We start from the raw sequence: 19,231 nt of genomic DNA on the forward strand, positions 1-19,231 counted from the left end.
ATCAGTCAAGAAAACATGCGTTTGAGAATGCCTGAGTTTCGAGAGAAGGAAACAAATATTTCATTAATTTCATTAATTTTATTAAACAAAAGAAATGTTTATTTTACATGCTCGACATGTCCAATGAAACTATAAACAACATAATGTGTAATAAGAATTATCTATAAGCACTGAAATTTTAGATATACATCATAAAGTTATTGAAAATGTTAAAAAAGACATAACACCACTGAATTAACAAAATGAATAAATTCGTAAATTAATGTGAAACGAATTGATTGGGCAAATGATGATGGTGATGACTCACATAACATGTATACAAAGATCATAGTACAGGTATGCTTAAATAAATGTTATTTGAACACTCAAATGATCCCGGCTTGCAATAACACTACACTTTGAATTGGATGTTGACCTGCTAGATATCAAGGTAATAGTAACAGCCCATTTGAAGACATCATCTCTAACGAACACTTTATTCATTAACGAGTTGTGCATCTAGTTTGCATTCAAATGCCATATCGTTTATAAATAACAGCAAGTCAATATTTATGTCTTTTTTTTCTACCTAAAATCGTTATTCAAGAACAAAAATAATTAGAAAAAAACATATGTATCAAAAAGATCATATAAAAATAAAACAACTCCGTGAATAGCGTTAACATATTGGTTATCTATCCTACATACACTATACACTAATATCTTAGAGTAGATTACAATTGGTGGTATAATGCAGCCAAATGGCACCAGACACTAGTCATATTTAAGTGATGAAAATTTGTAGGTGTGTAGGAGGTGATACTTTTCTCGTTAATTGTATTTATTTACGGTGTTTATTTATTAAAACATATGATCTTCTTAAGAGGCGTTGGAGGTCGTTTAGTAAACAAAAACAAGTATTCGCGTTTTTAATGTCAACTATTTAGCATTTAATAAATACATAGTATTGAAATGCCATATAGCAATTACAAAACGCGTTATGCGTTTCTAGTCAAACCCCGATGTGTCTGGACTGTGCAACAGATTTGATAATGGTCCAAGGTTAAATCAACATGGTTAAGCAATAAGTCGATGCATTTTAGACAATATATGTATGTTAAAAAAAAAATGAGACAAAAAGAAATACAGTATATGAAACCAAGCTTTGAGCATTGAGCCCAATTCAAAATTCGATACAATGCAAATTATAAACTCACGATACTCATGATACTGGGGAAAAATATAAATGATAAATATAATATAAAACTTCATGCTCTGTTCAATTTATTGTCGGAAACCACTGTTTCAAACCCTCATTTAAACCAATACAAACTAACAGCTACTATTTTGATACTGTATGTCACAATCTTTTCAAACCAGTTCGCATTGAAAAAGGTGAAAAAGATCCTACCCTACTTTGTACAACTTCACTAGTGTCTAAGCAGAAAGTTGATGAACCAGTGGTATGTCAGATATCGTTTCATAAGAATCTTCAAAAAACTTTATCAAATGGTTCCAACTGCAAGTTTAACTGTGTCATACGTGTTGATGAATATTCCGTATCAACTTCACAAATAATACACGAGGATGTTGAAGTATAGATTCTGCGTACTGACGTTGTTTATCCTTAGTAACATGGTACAATATAGTGTTCTTTTATTTGTCTTTATAAATATTATTTTTACTGTTTGGTATAGTGACGTGGTTCTTTATAAGAAATACACAATAAGCAGATTGACAAGAAGGACAAGAAAAACTTCTAATTTACATTCTACAGAGGATATACCTTAAATAACTATATTATTTTCATACATTGAACGACAAAATAATTTTATATACCTACCTACCTGTGTGACGTTTAAATTCTGACGTTAAACGAGCGATACTACGTCAGAGTTTATGTAAATCTAACCATTTGGTCCCAGTACTTTAAATCTTTCAATCCTTTATGGGTGAATTTAACATACATGAATAATATATACAAAAAAAAAGAAAGCAACAAATGTTATTTTTAAATTTGATATATGCCTTTTGTGCGTCTTTGTTGAATATTTCTTTATTTTTTTTTATGATTCCCACACAATTTTGACTGTGGTACCCCTAAGTTTGACTTTTTTACCCATTATGTCTGATTATTTTGTTCAAGCATCGTTGGCAATATAACATAATTTGATTCGACTGTTGTAAAAGTGAGAGTTTTAACTAGTTTTAAAACCAGGTGCAATTCGCTATTTTTGGTAATTATAAGACCATGCAATTATTCTTTTTATTCTAAACCATGATCAGTCAGTTATGTCAATTCCAACAACTGTAATAATGATGTCATATTGGCGGAGGATTATAATTTATATTGTCTAACTATCTTGTTAGAATTATATTACCCTGGTCTTATAAAGAAGAAATCCACAAATTTTGAGCTTCTTGAATGCAGTGATAATGCACAAAATCACCAGTTTTGCCTTTGTGTGATTTATCGTCCAACTCCGTCTCGGAAAACAAACCACTAAAAACTTCCACATGTTTGAGGAGTGGTCAGACTTCTTTGACTACCTTGTCAAAATTCCGGAAGAAATTTTTCGACTGGGGACTTAAATTTCCATCTCGACGATAAAAATAATTGTGACACCCGCAAAGGTACCAGGACCATTATTTAGTACGCCGTAAATTTGAACAAACAATAAGCGACCATGGTCTTGTTGTCGCTACGCATATTTGTGGACACACACTCGACGTTATCATATGTAGAGATAATAGTTCCATTCTTGCCAGAGAGCCGTCAATTGAGGATCTTCAAATCTGTGATGACATTGGCATTTTCGCGCTAAATCATTTTGCAGTCCAATATAAACTTAATATAACGAAACCACCAAGGCAAAGAAAGTCCGTGAGTTTCCGGAAACTGAAGGAAATAATCATTGAAAACATCCAAATGGATATCTCCTATATGAGCGAAATACTTCGGGTTAACATGATAGTGCGTCTTACGACTCGGTGCTTCGAACTGTTCTCGACAGGCATGCTTCAGAAAAATCAAAAGTTATCCCACAGCGCCAAAACACCGAGCGATAAAATGATGAGTTGCAATTTGATAAGGGCGAACGCCGCAAAGCTGGGCTCTAACAAAACTCGAAATACATAAACAAATTTAAAAAGAAGATTGTTCCAGGACACGAAAAACTGCTCTTGAAATGCAAGACGGAATATAAATTAAAAAAAAATCTGAAGTTGAACATGATCAAAAGAAACTGCTTGAGCTGACAAACGGTATAATGAGAAACACACACGATGTGGTTTGGCCATCCCATCATAGTGAAATTGAACTATCAAATAGATTCGGAAATGTTTTCCTTGGAAAAATCGAAACAATAAGGACCAACCTATATTTAGTGAATGAATCGTCTGCTTATAAGAATGAAGAATTCAAATACGATTTAAAATTTGAAGGACAACCACTCACCTTCTTTACACCTGCATCTGTAGAGAAAGTACGTACAATTATTTTAAATGCTCCAACAAAATCATGCTAATTAGATCCAATTCCGACAAAGATATTAAAACCGTGTTTGAACAGTTTGGCTACTGTTATCAGCAATTAAACGAACGTGTCACTGGAACAGTGTTGTGTACCACAAGCTTTCAAGGAGGCAGATGTTCGACCACTCCTAAAAAAGGCCGGTCTAGACAAAGAGGTATTATAAAAATATCGACTCGTCTTGAATCTTCCGTTTGTATCAAAAGTAGTCGAAAAGGTCGTTGAGACCCGCCTTGAAAACCATCACACGACAAACTTTCTTCACGACAATGTAAAATCAATCAGCCTACCGCGCTTGTCATACGACCGAGACAGCATTACTTCGTGTACACTGTTGCATTTGTTAACGACTTTTGCGCCGTTTTACTAATGTTAGACTTATTGGCTGATAAATGAGTTTCGTTTTGGTGTTCCTCAAGGATCAGTCCTGAGACCAATTGGCGAAATATGTAAACGCCATAACATGAGTTACAACTGTTGTGCAGACGAAATACATGTTTAACCCGTGTTAAATCCATTTGATACTTGGACATATCAAAGCAAATTGAGGCTTGCGTAGCTGATATCAGCAAGTGGATGTGCTTGACATGTTAAGATGAAACGAGGAAAAAAACGGAATTGATAGTATTTGCTAAAAAAAAGAGTGAGAACCTTTCAAACTTGAATCTCAATTTTGGTTGAAACATTGTTAATGATGCTGAGTGCGTAAAAAGCCTAGGCATTTATTTTGAGACAATTTTGCCAATGGAAAAACAAATTGGTGCTGTTTCAAAATCATGTTTTAATCAGATCAGACACATTAGACGAATTCGTCCATTTATTACCGAAAAAGCATGCAAAACGTTTGTATGCTCTCTTGTAACCTCTGGTTAAGATTAAAGGAACGCATTAATGTATTGACTCTAAGCAACATCTATTCAAAGATTAAAACGATTTCAAAACACAGCAGCCAGGGTCATTACAAGGAAGAGGAAGTACGACCACATAACACCAATCCTCAAGTCTCTCCAATGGCTGCCCGTAACATTTCGATGCCAGTATAAACTACTAGTGTATGTGTTCACCATGCACGAGTTGGCACTGGTCTACCTACATGTACAATAACTCGTTTAAATATATAAACCAATGCGATAACTTTCATGTTTTTATCAACGGAAGGTGTAAGAACTAAAACATATGGGGAAAGAAGATTCGACAAATTAAGCAGCAGCCGTTCTGTTGAATGAATTACCAAGTGATTTACGGAACGTCCATTGTGTGAACGTTTTTAAGAAAAACCTGAAAATGTATTCATTCAGACATGCTTATTCATTGTTTTAAAAAAAATTCTATATCATCGTATTTTTTTTTTATTTTTTCAGCAATTACTTTTTTTGAATCTTTAACTTACTTTTATTGGTTATTTTAGAATTGGTTTAGCAAAAATTTTGAAGTTTTAACTTACTTTTATTGGTACGGATTCACTATATCCTTAATTTTATCATGCCCTTTTTATATAAATTTAATTGTTTATCAATGTAATATTTTTTTAAATCTTAAAGGTTTTAACAATGGCTTTCATATTTTATTGTAAATACTTCTCTATATGTGAACGGATATATGTTGCAAAGCGCGTAGGGTAATTTTAATATAATATAATGCGCTAATAATAATAATAATGATGATAATAATAATAATAATAATAATAATAATAATTAAAAACCAATTTTTCAAAGAACAATTGAAGGTCTTTCCACAAGTAAAGATCTATTTTATTATCAAAATATTAAAAATCGATCTAAAATATCAGTTCTTATGGCTTTATAAGGTATAAATATGAATTTAAAGCAAAGGTCAAAATCTAGAACGTGCAAATTACCTAAGACCTTGACCTTAATTTCAAGGTCATAAACCAAGGATCTCAAATCAAAAGACCCTAGGTCTTTATTATGTATTATTAATGAGCTATATCACTTTACTCATAATTCTAAATTAAGATGGGCGAAAACTATTTATTGTTTACGCACCCTTTCAACCAAAATTTATAAGTAACGGCATGTCGCAACTAACAATTTAGTGAACATAAGATGTTGATATGTTATAAGGTTTTGAAAATTAGTAAAAATAAGCCAAAATAAAAATTTAGAATATGACCTTGACCTTTGACCTTGACCTAATTTTATTTTTTTTAGACCAAGGATCTCAAATCAAAAGACTCTAGTTCTCTATCACTTATGGTTTACCAGTTAGAAATGCAAATCGCTTATATCAAATACATAAGGGGGAATAACTCTCATATGGAGTATCCGGATAGCTTCGGTCAAACTAAACTCCAAATCCTGAAGATGTAATGAGCAATTTGGTAAAATAAATTTGTCATAATCTTTTACGGTTGCGAAGGAGTAGTGGCCACAAGAAAAACAGTGTTTGGGGAGATTACTCTTACAACGCAAAGTATTTCGTTGCGCGATTCTCAGTTTTAAAGCGTATAAACTATACGATATCATATTCCAAATATCTAAGCGACATCTTTTGAAACAACAAAATTACGCAAGAAAAAAATTAGGCGGAAGAAAAAAATAATAATCAGAACAAAATCAATAGGTCTTTCCACGGAAAGGTGGAAAGACCTAATAATTCCGGCAGAATTAATACAATTAAGCAAATCACGTCATTTTATCCTTTTTTAAATACATGTCTCTAACAATGGGTCCTATAACTGTTCTTTTAAAAGCGTTTGATACAGAAAAATGAGAACACATATTCAATTTCGGACACAGGTCTGTCAAAATGATACATGTCAGTTTATGACAAGATGGAAGAAATCTGTGTTGCCAATGATTATTAGACGGATTTTGAATATACATGTATCAGAATGGTGAAGCATAATTCATGCCTAATGCATTCTTTTTTCCTGTCCGCATATGATTGATTTATATGAGGAATGAGTCCTCCTTATAAAAAGCCAGGTGATGTATTGGGCATTTGAAATGGTGATAAGAGAAGAATGTATAAAAGATATAAAACAAAACTGCGCTGATTTTTAAAATTTGATATCAAGTATTGATGCCTGGAAAACGTTACAAATAAGTAACATAACTGTCACTGGTTGCATTAAGAACATCTGCGAAAATGTAACTTGATCTTCATTGTAACGGTTTTCAGTGAATAATCAGAGCTATACCAGTTTTTCCAGTATATTCCATCCTTCATCTCTACGCCACCATTGTAGTAAATCCCGTTTAGATTTGCCCTGGTACATGCATTGTACCACCAACCAGCATGTTTTTTGTCTTTAGCACAGTTGTCAACATCGTCAACATCATTGTCAACATCCCATGTGGAGAAAGCCATTCCATTTATATCGCAGTTTTCCTTGCCGGAAAATACTATGCTATCTTCTAAAATAAAAAGAAAGTTTGATATTATAGGCAGTGCACCAAAACAACAAGTATTTACTACGGTATATAGCCATATTACAAAATGTATCATCTGATGATATTAAAAAGATATATTGATATTTTGGTCAGTATCATGTCTATTAAGATAATAAAACCTTGATTACTTACAGTGCACCAGTAGAAGTGTCATCCAAGTGCTAGACAAAATCACTGTGATCAGCAACAGAAAGTACGCATCTAAAGTGATTGTACTACTTGTACACATATAATAAAAAGTAACATAATATAGTGTTATTGGATAGTACTTTTTATATCAATCCTGCATTATGTCCAAGTGCAGTTAGATTAGTTCGGGATTAGCGAAAGCAGTTGAATGTGTAACGTAGGCCTAATACAGATGATCGATATCAAATACGACGATTTTTTCTGTGGTTTGTTTGCCTGAGAATAAAAAGTTCTATGTGGCCTTTTCTTCGATTTACATTTACTTCTTTTCGAATCAATTTGTTGGTAAAAATGTTTTGGTATATCATTAAGAGTAAATGATTGGTTTATATTCTAGCATTCATTTAAGACTTGAAATGGGGAATGTGTCAAAGAGACAACAACCCAACCAAAGACCAAAGAGCAGAAAACAGTCGAAAACCACTATGGATCTTCAACACAGCGAGAAAATCCCGCGGTAGGGCCGTGCTTCAGCTGACCCTTAAACAAAAATGTATTCAGATGATGCACACATGAACACCAAATATATTTCACAACAATTAAGCTATACTTATGGGCGTAAAACAATGTCTTTTTTCTACCATGACAATCATAAAAATAATACGCACCGACATTTCCGCTGTAATTGCCAATAGTAAGTACATAGTTGGTCGCTTCGTTCCCGACAAAGAATGTGCCATATTCAACGTATCTTGTGTTGCCGTTCCAATCCTCGAGGTCAATTCGTAGCTTATAGTCCCTTGCAGACAAAATATTATGTAAATTGTCGTTTCCTGAAACATAAAATATGGATTTGCTTTTTATTTTGTACATTTAGTGTTCATGTATTTTGATGTTTTACGATCAAGAATGGCTTTTATTTGAAATTTCCATAATTTAACAAATTACCAATCAGCTCCATGAGTATCGTAACTGTAACCCTTTCTGAAACAGTCTGTTGTGATTAAAGGTTTGGTTGGCTCTTTGGTGTGAATGCCAACATTGCTGTGCCTTGTAAAGAGTATCATCATACAAGATAGTATGTGATATACATGAGCGTATAAGATATACGCATGTTACTTTATATTTAATTTATGAATGATGTCCTTGTACCGATGATACATACACGACCGAATCGAACAAGTTGAGATATACAAACACCAAAAAATGGTCAAAAGGAAACATCAACATCTATAAATGGATAATTACATATAACAATAGTAAAGGGAAAAATATCTTTTTCTCATAAATTTGGGTATCAAGATCCAGTAAAGTGGTGCAGTGTTTCTTGTTAGTATAACCCACAGTCAGTTCATCAGGATAAATCTCTTTAGTGTACATACTGGAGTTGTCATTATTGAGATGCAATTTACTAAGAGCGTTATTAAATATTTAATATTACCAATTGGAATTCAAATGCAAATGCTTTATTACATCATATTTGATAGAAACGTTTAGATATTATATCTATTAAACAAGAATTTACATCCGTTTCAGAATTATTTGTCTATTTATAAATCAGTATCTAAAAAGGGCATCAGAAACTATCAGCGGAATTAATATTAATATATATAGCATTGAACAGTTTTATAAACAAACAATTACCATTTTTATTTTACTTTTTGGATAAACCTGTCTGCACCTTTTCTTATATATGTTAGCGGCAATAAGTGAATTATTCATTTAGCTTAAATCCTAGACAATCGCTAACGCCTAGGCAGTAAGTATAATGCCTAAATAATGTTAGGCATTAGTCTTAAAACCTAGGATTTAAGCTTAAATCCTGAAAAATGTGTGCAGGCATTAAATAAAGGCAACAGTAATATACCGCTGTTCAAAACTCATAAATCCATGGACAAAAAACAAAATCGGGGTAACAAACTAAAACCGAGAGAAACGCATTAAATATAAGAGGAGAACAACGACACACCACTAAAATATAACACACACAGAAACGGACCAAGCATCAGACAAAATCCCACGAGAATACCAAATATAACATCAAAACCAAATACATGAATTTGGGATAGACAAGTACCGTGACACGTCTTATCGCAATGTGAAATTACACTCAAAAATAAGAGAAAACAAACGACATTAAGCTTAATTTCTAAAATATAAATGTGAGCAAATAAAAAAAAACATTCATTTGTTTTTTTACATTTGTTACATAATAACATTATGAGAACTGAAGTTTAAAATATCATCTACCGGAAATAAATCACTAATAAAATATGTTATCGCATACATCAAAACTCATCAAGCAATATAAAAAATATGATAACTTGATAGAAATTAGAGTTAAAATCATTTGTTAAACTGTGGCACCCTCTTTTGCACTGTCTCTTGTTTTTCATGCATCTGCAAGAGCTACTTAAACATTTTGATTTACATGTATATTTGAAATTTCCTTGACCTCAGGACAATGACTGATGGGTTGCTGCCACACGAACACAATTTGTTTCACAATTGATTTCGCATTCTAGAATTCAATGTTGCTTACAGATGCCCATCTCATTTGATCCAAATATTCCTAGGAGTTTTCCAAACGTTGAAGCTAAAACAGCATTGCCCTTATCATTGATCTAAATGAATTGAATTCATTAAAATATCGATCAAACCATATTTGTGAGAACACAATAATTATTTGCAATTACAGTGAAATACAAAATGAATCCATGTTGCATATGCATGGTGATTTGAACTGTCTTTGTGGCATTGATCTGCATTTGATTTTTCGAAGGTGCAGATCCTAGATTTTTTTAAAAGACGGACAGGGCCTAGAAAGTCAGTTTTGATGCCAGTTGACCACTTTGTTTATTCATTGTCCCTCATCCATGCAGTTAGAATGTCATTGATATCTTCATTCGATCGTTCTACCCTGTGCTTGGGAAAGTTTCGGCTTTCCATGAACGACAAGTTCTGAACACATTAATTTTAGCTCGGATATGACCAAAGCTGTGAATTCCGGACCATTGTCCCTTTGCAGAATACGGGGCGCACCAAAATTGTGATTTCATTGAAAATCAACTTGTTCTCTACTGTTAAAGATTTATAAAAACTGCTTCACTACTACTCCCTCTCCTTTATGTTTTTTTTTTTCATATTACAATTTTCACAAAGTGAATGAAATAGTTCAATACCATCACGGGAAATATTAGCATGTCCTTTATTTACTGATGTTAAATTATGCGGTCTCTGTTGCCTTGACCTGTTTCTGTGTGTGCCTTTTCCAAAATACCATAGAGTTCTTTTAGGAAGACATAAATTTTTGCCAAAACATCATGGTACTTTTCTTTAGGGCACATGATGTGAGGTAAAAAGCATATTTCAGTTTTGTCTACTTTTGAGCAGTTCAAACTAGCTCGACTAGTGAAGTGTAAACATTTTTAAATAATAATAAAATCTCACCCCTCTCCTTTTGTATTGGATACAATCACTTTTCAAAAATCTTTTATATTCATTTATAATACAGGAAAAACTGTATTAAGTTCTGTATTGAATATGAAAAATACTTAAATTTTAAGGTTTATTAAGATAAAAATGTAATTAAGAAACTTATGTATATCAAGAATACATCATTGAATATAGATTAATTCCATATTTCACTTATTACCTAAATTTATGTTCGGCAATAGGTTCAATAATCATCATCAAATTTCAGGATATAAGCCTAATTCCTGAAAATGTCAGGCAATAACTTAATGCCTAGGCGTTAGCTTATTGCCTAGGATTTAAGCTTAATGCCTAAGTTCACTTATTGCCGCTAACATATATATATATACATAATAAAGAAATTTTTATATATTGTTTTAAAGTGAAGATTCGCTCCATTCTCTGGTACCTTCATTGTGAGTTGGTTAAACTTTTTAAAACTATTTGTAGTCATGTTCCTTTTCACAAAAATTAAAATTTGATCTTAACTGCACAATGTAATTTTGTTACATATCAATTCAGTCTTGACTAATACTATGCTCAATTATTTGGTCTTGACATGTTTAACTATTGTGTGCACCATATACGTTGATGTAGATCTAGACGGCAATATGTAACATTGAGTAAACACATTATTTACACAACATGCGTGAAGTTCCTGGTGATATCAAATACAGAACTATATAGTAGTATTGATATTATTTGCTGAGAAAGCACTCTACCGTCTGGTATAAGTTTAAACGTCTGTAACACTTTGTCGAAGACACATTTATAAATAGAGCGGCCTATTTTGTTCCGAAACAAATAAACAATATAAAATGAGGTTGTAAGGGTATTTCTGTCCATCTAGTTATGTATTAGCCATCGTCCGACAAACAGTGGATTACTATAAAGACTTATTCATGTTATTGTAAACTAATCACACATAGATTACAAACCTAACCAGTATTCTGCATTCACATTCCCAAAGCCCAGTTTATAATTTTGCCAGTTTCTGTAGAAATCTACGACCCCATTTAATCTTCGTTGTATAATCTGTTCAAGAACAAACAAGATTTAATTATTTATAGTGCAGCAACCTGTTATAATGCTCTAGGCAGGTAACATATTATTCTAAAGTTATCTTGTGTTGAATAATTATGTTTATCTTCTATATATTTTACTGTTGATAACTGATAAATCATTTAAAATGTAAAGATTTTTCTTCCATAAAGTAGACAGTATGGGTATCTCACATTTACCATTTCGTACCCAATTTTACTCACTACAGGATATTTTTTATAGGCCAACTGCATTAACCGTTCCGTAGCTCAATAATTATGGGTTTACTATTTCGTATCATATATATTTACAAAGCATTGAAATTTTGTTTGAACATTGTTTTTGTGATTTTGTAACGAAGAACTAGGGTCTGTTCCTGAAAAAATTCCAACCTTTGTTTTTTTCTACCTATTATGGTTACGGGGTTAGAATGATAACAAGGTTTTCGGTGTTAGGGGAGATAACCCCTATAAAGGAAATGTAACATGGTCGTGCCATCACCACAAGATAGCTTTTGTTCAACCGATACTAGATACCTAATATCATTTTAAAATGTCGCGTACTTTTTTTGGGAAATGTCGTTAAAGTTTGGCGGAAATGATAATAATAAGAAGAAGAAATACAGTAAGGTCTTTCCTTATAGAAAAAGGAAAGACCTTAATAACATAGAAACCGTCTGTATGTACATAATTGAAAATATATAATTCTTTCGTGAGGTACAGAACGAAAAGGTTTACAGAGAAATGCCATTAATACAAATATTCAATGATGTACGAGATGGTCAATATATACAATGATTAAGTAACGAAAGTACTGTAATTTTATGCTTTATATGTATTTTGCACAACAGGTTAAATGGTCACCTTTAACAGGTTTTACATCACAACAATATTTATGTATGAGTGATAACTTAATGCCATATTAATTGCATGTTCATCGTTAAAATACTTATACATTTTTATGATATTTGGTATGATTGACAACAGAAGCAACCTCTTAAATTTTGAACGGAGTCTTGTATCATTCAAACGAATGTTTACCCTTTACTGTAAAAGTGTCCACAACAAGCCTATTTTCAATAATGTCGGATCCGTTCTGAATATTCTCGACAACTGTTGTTATCAATATCAAACGTTGTAAAAAACTGTAAAATTGTGGTTGTTAGTTGAACGTGGGGAAAACCACACATCCGCCTTGCGTTTTGGTTAATTATTTAAAAAATCTTGAAAAAAACAATTACGGGAAAATCAGTTCTTTTGATCGTTTTTCAATTATAAAAATATTATACCGTCCATTTCCCGTCAGAATTCACATCACAGTACACATCGAAAAGTCCATCTTTATGATACATTGTATACACACCACTTGAGCTCCCATTCGAAATGTCAGTACAGTCAATGAGTTTGTCTTGATCTACAATATTAAGAAATATAAAATACTACACCAATAACAAAACAAATACAAAGGCAAAGGCAAAACAACAAGCAACAAGCACCAACAAGTAACAAGCACCAACATTAAGGATGAAAACAAAACACACTGAAGAAGTATCATTATTAGTTTTGCAGTTACTAGTGACTTTACAAGTCAGGAATATGACATTACAAATTTTGTTGTCCATTTGTTTGATGTGTTTTATTATTTGGTTTTGTCATTTGACAAGTGACTTTCCGTTTTAATTTTTCCTCGGAGTTCAGTATTTTTGTGATTTTGCTTTTTTTTATATAATAAATACAGATTCAGTAAAGTCGAATCTAATCTAGAACTTATCAAAGATTTCGAGTTGGTGCTGTATTTCTCACAAACTTTGTTATTTTAATCAATATAGGTATGTTTTGTCTTTTCTACAACAAAGGAGTAGGTCCGGTAAGGACTCATTTTGACCTCAAATTTCAGTTTCATCTGACGGAAGATTTTGACAACTTTTTGAACACTTAAGTGTCTATTTCACTTGATTCAATTAGTTTATGTGAAAGATTTTAACTGATTTAGTCATCAAAAACGATCCGATTCAAGCTCAAATATGAAAAATCTACCAAATATGCTGGAAAATGTCACTTTACAGATGGTTTTTGTCAAAAATGAAAGTGGCCGCATCCGTGTTCATCCACAACCTTTATATATGTTATGTATTATCATGAAATACAACTTACATTTCAATATTAAGGTTGAACGCGAATGCGGCCACTTTCGTTTTACAGGGAAACCGTCTAAAATTTAACTAAAATGCTAGAATTTTGAAGATTTCAGTAATTTAGCATGACTTAATGGCGCTACAACCCGATATATGTGCATTGTATTGTCAAAAACAGCCCATATTTATGTAGCAGAAGCATTCAACTGTCCAATAAATAATAAAAGTTTAAATTTTAACAATTTTGTAAAACTGTTATATTTTGGGGCCAAAAAGGGGTCTTACCAGACGAACTCCTTTTTAAGTTTCATGCGACTATTGTATACTTGACTAGTTTGTTAAATACAGTGTCATAAAAGAGGTATATCTACCCGGCAATTTCTGCAAAACAATTCCGTTCTCAACTGGTACTGTTTCCGGTTCACAACAGGAGAATGATTGACACTGTTTTGATGTTTTGTTATAGCTTGCGGAACAGCAAGTTGGACTACCCGCACACCAAGTAGCACAGACTATATATGAGTGAATGCTGATTTCCTCAAGTACTGTTACACTGGATGATACTTTCTTATTGACTTCAACAGCAAATTTTTGATTTTTGATTTCCATGGTGTACCCCGATGCACAAACAATAGAAGTTGTCCAGGTGTAAAATAGCAGACTCAAAATCATGATGTTAATAATCTAATCACAATCCAAAATGCTTAGAAGAAAAATATTAGTCTTTCGTACTCTATATCTGTTTTTTTGTTATTTATAAACGCTAACCAAGCAAAGTCCAAGTAACAAACTTAACTTTGAAGTCGACTTTATCAATTGAAAACTATCGGCAATATCGGATTAATGTTAGAATATTTTGTAGTCCAACGTTCATAATTAATAACAAGTCTTGGGGAATGAGAAAATAATTTGTAGAACACCAATAAAAAACTCCACAAAGATATATATAAACTATCAATTAACAAAATATGTTAAGGTTTACATAAAATGACTTTATCGATATGAACAATGTCTTTGTTGGAACAATATATTAACGGTTATTGAAAATACTATAATGTTATGTTTGAACCATATACGCATTAAATAATGAGAAGTTAAATTTAATCCATGTTTCGAGAATAACAACTAAGTAAATCAATATTGACTGTTAAACATTGAACAAAAGGGAGAATATGCAAACTAATAAATGTAATACACTTGAAAGCAGACCAAACATTTAAAAAGTAGCATTTTAGATAACTGCATATAATTGAAAAGAAAAGAAGAAAAAGAAAAAGAGGAAACATATTTACATACTTTATTTATTTAAGAATATAAACGCCTATATTGAAATTTTTATTCAGACATAATCATATTTTGAATAACTAGTTAGAACTGGTAAATTTCTAAACAACGCTATATAATTTCCATACAATACCAGTAAATTGATAACTGAAAATTAAAACTATTTTCGCAAAGTATATTCACAATTCAAGGTAGATAATACATAGCGATGAAGACGAATTTTCAAAATTATGTAGTTACTTGGTTATAATATTCATGATTAAAAATGAAATATAATGATTAGATAAAGATAAATTGTAATATAATATTGATAAATAGAGAGTAAACCTTGATTTCTTGTGAAAAGTATAGAAACCCTTAACTAGACTTCTTGACTAGAGTAGTAAATCGTAAACAGCATGTAATATATCGTTGAATAAAAAAACAAGAAAAGAAAAAAGAGAGAAAAATAAAGAGGTGTTGTAAAAGTGAAGATCAAAAATCGATTAAACAAACGATTGTATGATAATTGTTTCTTTATTTGTATTTATAAAGGACTGAATGTCTTTTTGTTTTGAGATTTTAAAGACGATTTTTTTCTTTTTTAATCAGCTTTATTGAAAATACAATTATCAAAAATAAAGGACTAACAATGTGGAAAACTGAATACAGTGTCAGTAGAAAACATATGTAAAAATATAAGACATTTTATTTCACGAAAGCCTCCATGTGGTATGAAAGTTAAACATGTTAATGAACAATACAAGTGAGAACATAATTATATTAAAACAACATAGTAAACAAAGATATAATATTATAGTAAATGTTATAAATACTGATTCCATACCATTTTAAATGATTTTGAAAAAAGAGTTATCTTTCTTTATGAGTTTTGATGTGTCATTTTCAACATTTAACTGTATAGATACAACGTATCTTTATAAAGTAATATCATGTTAGGTAAGTTGTTTCAGCTAAGAAGCAATAAAACAATACTTAAAACATCATTGGATTTTGTATCAATGTATACGTATTGAAATATGTGAACATTACATTTCTGATGTTGAATTCGCTAAAAAAAAATAATAAAAAAAAAATCATTTTGATACAGGCCGGTCATACAAAACATAACTGACATTTGAGTCTAAATACCGATGCAAATATAAAATAAAATTCGAGTCACCAGGTCTCGCAATTAAAAAAAAAATGAAATCATGAGAGGAAGCAATAACCTATTATAGTTAAGCTTATTTTGTTTTTTAATTGATATGATAACGACTTATAACATGAATTTTAAATTTTAAATTTTGTTTTTAGTTTCACCAGGTTCACATTAATACTTTCTCTCATAGATACAGGATATACTTTACAATACTAACGTGAAAATAAAACCCGGCGCTCATGCATGTTGATTGATTGTTGGTTGCTTAACGTCCAGTGGCAAATATTCCATGCATATTCAGGACGAGAACAAGTTAACAATAAATACAATAGGTAGGTTGTTATAATAGAGGATGATGGTCGGGAAATTTGAACTGCCAATGGAAAATGAGGGTATATTGGATAGAGACAGAAATTTTGCCTTGCAACAGGCCACCTACGGACCCCTCAAAGAGTTGTTGCAAGGGTTCTTAACGTGCAAAGAGCGTGGCACTCTCTTTACACCAGGCATCGGATTTAACGTCCCCCTTCTGACCGGACGTGACTGCGAACTTGATACATCCCGCACAGCCAAACGGACGCCCCACTTCGGCAAGCGTTTTACTGCCGGTCGGGAGAAGACCAAGTGACCATATTTCTATACCCCAGTCACCCTTGGGGATCGCTCATGCATGTAGTTAAAAATCAATTCAGATTGCTCATAAAGTAGACTATCCAATTGTCATGATGCTTGTGTTCATACATGGATCATATTCTAGAAGTTATTCTTTTTTTTATTAAAGTTTATAGTCCAATCATTAATAAAACAATAATTTCAAAGCCATGTTGTATATATGTAATTCAAACTTCGAAACCTCTTTCAGATATAAACATGATAAAGGTATTATGCTTCGCAAACATTTGACCAGATTTTATGAGATGTTCAATTTGATGTTTATGATAGAAATATAAACACGATCAATAAAAGAGGGACGAAAGATACCATAGGGACAGTCAAACTCATAAATCTAAAACAAACTGACAACGCCATGGCTAAAAATGGAAGAGACAAACAGAAAAACAATAGTACACATGACACAACATAGAAAACTAAAGAACAAACAGCACGAACCCCACCAAAAACTAGGGGTGATCTCAGGTGCTCCGGAAGGGTAAGCAGATCCTGCTACACTATGTCAATAATGTTCTCTTAATATTACTCGATTTTTCCCCTTCATGACCTGTTGAATATTTTAATGAAATCAGCGTGTATATAAAAAAGAAGATGTTGTACAATTGTCAATGAGACAACTCTCCACCAAAGACCAAATGACACAGAAATAAAACAACTATATGTCACTGTACTGCCTTAAAAAATGAACGAAACCCATACTATAAACAAATGAATGGATAAAATAATAAAGTAACACACAATCAATGAATTACAGGTTCCTGACTTGGGACAGGCACATGCCTATAGAATTTGGTGGGATTAAACATGTTAGCGAGATATCAACATTCACCCTAACCTGGGTCACTGGTGTAGTAATACAACATTTTGAAGAACTATCAACATCGGTTAAAAAAGGATTAACTCAACAGATGGCTACAAATAGAAGTACAGCTAACCGAAACACAGAATGGACGTGGCCGGATACTTGCATATCCCAACAAAATACTCGCAGTTACTGACAGCTGATAAAAAGCGACTAACTAAAAATGTCATGCATTATAAAGTTCGTTTGATCACACTTCTTCCATATTTGCTTTCTTCTGAAAAAATTCTTCTTGTAACATCATGCAAAAATTGAACCATGTCTGATGACGACACGTAGAAAAAAATATATCTTTTTACAGGTGTTCGAAAAGAAGGATTGAGATTGTCTTATTATCATTTGATATTATTAGTGAAACAGATTCCACCAAAAAATCTCGTGCAATACGATAGTTATCCACACAGCGAGCCTCTCGTTTTAAATTTAAAAAATGTAACTGTTTCGAGCCTAGAAATATCGCATCGCACTCGATTCAGTGGTATAATTTCTATTTATATAGATGTATTGATATTAAAAAAAAAAAATATATTATTTGATTGAACTAACACAAAATAAAATAATACAATGATTATTTCGTATCGACCAAACTAGTACTTGTACATTTCTTGGAAATAAATGAATCTAATAATATCTTTATGTCGGGAAGAGAAACGATTGGAGTATCAAGAACATGGAATTTAAACATTTGTTTCGCCATAGTTCACGTGGTTGCAAGTAAAAAAAAAATAATGAATACGGAATTGTGTGCAAGTGCATTATTGCTTCTTGTGTTTCTTTTGTGTGTTACCATATCTTAAGTTAGAAATCCACAAGGATATGCATATATTATATGAAAATAAAAGATATATCCATCGGGTTCATTTGACCAGGTAAGTTAGAATTCCTTTCTTAGACAATGTATCATTAAACCTCGAGGTCCGTTTTTGCAAAATTTAATATATTTGATGCGTAGTTTGTATAGATCAATATCCGATGTCATTTAAAACTATAAATTATCATAATGATTTTCAAATCATTGTTTAATAATATATATCGGGAATATCGTAATATTATTTGACCCACGTCCACTTGTATTTTTGTCCATCTGACGAGTTAAGCCTTTTTCAACTGATTTTTATAGTTCGTTCTTACGTTATACCACTGTCCCAGGTTAGGGAAGAGTGAATACCGCTAACATGTTTAACCCAGCCACATTATTTATATATGTGCCTGTCCCAAGTCGGGAGCCTGTAATTTATTTTTACATAAATAAGGCCTTAGTTTTCTCGTTTGAATTGTTTTACATTGTCTTTTTTTATTTGGCAAAATATTTCGACGTTCAAAAAGTATTGTAATTTTTCAAATTTTATATGTAAATTTGAAATGGCAGGAAGATAATCCTAAAACAATATCCCAAAAAATAATGTAAATTACTCGGATAGTTACACATAATTGCAGACGAAAAAAAGGAAAGAAGAGAGAAATAAAGAGATGCTCAAATATCGGTCCAAACAAGAAGAATATAGGACAATATGTGTATTTGTATTTATAAATGAATGACATTAATATTTCTTTTTTTTAAATTTTA

At 31.9% G+C, this 19,231-nt stretch overlaps 1 protein-coding gene across 1 annotated transcript; it reads right to left on the bottom strand.

Moving 5' to 3' along the window:
* Positions 1-6,219: 6,219 nt before the first annotated feature.
* Positions 6,220-14,487, bottom strand: LOC139522425 (angiopoietin-related protein 7-like). Its single transcript, XM_071315939.1, has 5 exons — positions 14,077-14,487; positions 12,860-12,984; positions 11,469-11,565; positions 7,725-7,889; positions 6,220-6,891 (listed from the first exon to the last, which is right to left on the bottom strand). Exons 1-5 carry the CDS (start codon positions 14,375-14,377, stop codon positions 6,605-6,607), a joined length of 975 nt encoding a protein of 324 aa, XP_071172040.1. The 5' UTR covers positions 14,378-14,487; the 3' UTR covers positions 6,220-6,604.
* Between the last annotated feature and the right edge of the window lie 4,744 nt (positions 14,488-19,231).

This window comes from Mytilus edulis, chromosome 5 (assembly GCF_963676685.1).
Source record: "Mytilus edulis chromosome 5, xbMytEdul2.2, whole genome shotgun sequence".
NCBI classification, from domain to species: domain Eukaryota; kingdom Metazoa; phylum Mollusca; class Bivalvia; order Mytilida; family Mytilidae; genus Mytilus; species Mytilus edulis.

What these genes read in the sequence shown, in the direction of transcription:
- LOC139522425 (XM_071315939.1), bottom strand. Translation starts at nt 14,377, where the DNA reads ATGATTTTGAGTCTGCTATTTTACACCTGGACAACTTCTATTGTTTGT. An exon ending in TGTTTTGCAGAAATTGCCGG is followed by an intron (nt 12,985 to 14,076) that starts GTAGATATACCT and finishes TTAATATTGTAG; the next exon opens with ATCAAGACAAACTCATTGAC. An exon ending in GAATGCAGAATACTGGTTAG is followed by an intron (nt 7,890 to 11,468) that starts GTTTGTAATCTA and finishes TTTATGTTTCAG; the next exon opens with GAAACGACAATTTACATAAT.